General features: G+C 55.1%; 1 protein-coding gene across 1 annotated transcript; it reads left to right on the top strand.

The window, feature by feature from the left end:
• Positions 1-104: 104 nt before the first annotated feature.
• LOC101773120 (bZIP transcription factor 53) lies at positions 105-1,326 on the top strand. Its single transcript, XM_022823564.1, has one exon. It carries the CDS (start codon positions 640-642, stop codon positions 1,141-1,143), a length of 504 nt encoding a protein of 167 aa, XP_022679299.1. The 5' UTR covers positions 105-639; the 3' UTR covers positions 1,144-1,326.
• The last annotated feature ends 1,099 nt before the right edge of the window (positions 1,327-2,425 follow it).

Genomic DNA, 2,425 nt, shown 5'->3' with positions numbered 1-2,425 from the left:
GGATGGAGATACGTCGACAGATACAAGGCCCCCCCAGTTGAACAGGTCCATGTAGAAGCATATGGTGTCCCCCCCCCCCCCCCACCCCCCCCCACCCCCACCCCCTTTCAGCTCCTGCAGTCTTCTCTCCTCCCTAGTTGAGTGCTGTGTTCTTGGTTCACTGGAAGCTGGTAGAGCGCGCCATGCCTCCTCCTCTCCCCGAATGCATCACTTCAGCTAGCTAAGTACCTTCGGTTGCTCGTTCCCCTCAGGTTCTGTAATCTCTGCTCTTGTTCCTTCGCCAAGCTCCCGCGTCCATGTCGATCACGGAGGTCAGCCACCACTTCTGCTACCTCCACTCCCTCTCCATCGTGCTGCTCTACTTCCTCTACGTGATCTCCTGATCGGCCTCCCCTGACTTTCCGAACAAAGCTTTGGTTTGATTCAGAATCGAAGCTTTGTTCGTTACAAAAACATTGTCAATAATTAGTTCTCGTTCCTGTTCCATGATCCCGTCCAGTTCTTCTCCCGGCCCTCTCCTGCTTTGCTGCTAAGTTCCGTGCCTCTCCTAGCGCACGCTTCCACACCCGATCATTCAACTAGAAGCGGCACTGTTCCAACTTCCAAGCAGGCAAGTTCTTCATTTCCTTCCGTAGTAAGATGGTTCCTGCGGCGGCGCCGCAGCAGGGGGTGGTCCGCCACGCCGCGGCGGCCACCGAGGAGGAGCGGCGGCGCAACCGCATGACCTCGAACCGGCTGTCGGCGCGCAAGTCCCGCATGAAGCGGCAGCAGCACGTGGACGACCTGGCGGCGGAGGCGGAGCGCCTGCGGCGCGAGAACGAGGCGATGCGCGCCGGCGTCGGCGGCGCCCTGCGGCGGGGCCGCGCGCTGGAGCAGGAGAACCGCGTGCTCGCGGCGCACGCGCGCCAGCTGTGCGCCGCGCTCCTGCTGGCGAACTCCCAGCTCCGCCTGCTCGGCGGCGTGGCCGGCGTGCCGCTCGACGTGCCTGGCGTGCCCGACCACCTCGTGCAGCTGTACGGCGGCACGCAGCAGATGCCAGTCACGCCGCTGGCGCCGACTCCGCCGCCCCTGCAACTGCCGCTGGAGATCCAAATGCTGTTGCAGCCCGACGTCATGGACGCCGTCGGTGTGCTCGAGTTCTGAGGTGCGGGAGCGCAAGTGTATCATCGTGCGACGTGTGAATGCTGTGCTGTGTGGTGTTATATATTTCGCGCGCTGTATGCTTTTGTGATGTGTGAACTGGTACCGTGGTGTATGTTAAGTGCCTTGTTAATGTCGTCGACGAATAAAGAACGTATGTAAGTTGTGTAACAGTGTTATACGTACGTGCAGAAACTGAAGTGATATTATTTGTGCAATTCTAGTGGACAAGCATCTATCCTTGACAGGTTGCTAATCTATGATTTCGGATTAATTCTGGAAACAAAGATATATATATATATCAAATAAAACACACAACTTAGGTCGATCCCTTCCACGATCAATCTTCGGTTGCGCTGTACCAGCATGGACGATATTTTGTACGACGATTGCAGACAACCTTGCTTCTTCATTCAGGGCTTGACCGAGACGTTAACATCCGTTGCACAAAACAAATTAAACGCTGCGTCGTTGCCAGCCTGACACACACGGTGATGCAAGCGAGTAAACGACAGTAAAATTTCTTTCACCGCTATGCTGCCGAGGCATTAAACTGGACGGCAGTAGTTCTACGAGTACGAGACACTCGCGCGCGCTGACTAGACGTCGACGCGCACCCCCATGGCCCCATCGGCCATCGCCCATCGACCATGTTGTCCATGCACGAAACTAAGCTTTGCGAGAGACAGCAGCAGAGAGGCCGAGCAGCCCGAGCTCACAGCGGCTGACCGGCCGCCGGCCGCTAGCTAGATTTCCGTCGCCCGTCGATGATTTCCGGCCTGGTTGTAGCGTCCGGCTACGTGACGGCGATCGTCCTCTCGCAGGTCGCAGCAGGCGTGCGCCAAAATCGATGTCGACCACGGCTGAGTTCAACCGAGTTGGAAAAGGACGACGTGCTCGGCCCCGGGTTCAATTAGTTTGGTTCTTTTCCGTGGCACGCCACGGCGCGATCGCACGACTGGCCAGGTGTCCTTGGGCCACGTACTGCGGGTGACCTGAAACGGAGTCATGCGTTCACTCTGCACAGAAACGCAATGCTAGTTGTTTCAGAAAATTAAAGAAAAGAAAAACAAACGCAACAATGCTGCGCGTTTTACCAGCTGACGGGGAGAACAATGCAAGCACCTGATTTGATTTGCTAGCCCCAATTAGCTGATGACTGATGAGTGTTGGTTTCGATTCTAAAATGTAAGGCGTTTTTTTTTTTATTCTAAGTCAATTTTTTTGACTTTGATCAATTATTAAAAATACATTAACAACAATATCAAATTATTTTACTATAACC

Source organism: Setaria italica, chromosome IX (assembly GCF_000263155.2).
Source record: "Setaria italica strain Yugu1 chromosome IX, Setaria_italica_v2.0, whole genome shotgun sequence".
Classification (NCBI taxonomy): domain Eukaryota; kingdom Viridiplantae; phylum Streptophyta; class Magnoliopsida; order Poales; family Poaceae; genus Setaria; species Setaria italica.
Note: the sequence above shows the minus strand (reverse complement) of the source record. Positions and strands in the feature narration are given on the sequence as shown.

Coding starts and splice junctions, on each gene's coding strand:
- LOC101773120 (XM_022823564.1), top strand. CDS start 640: ATGGTTCCTGCGGCGGCGCCGCAGCAGGGGGTGGTCCGCCACGCCGCG.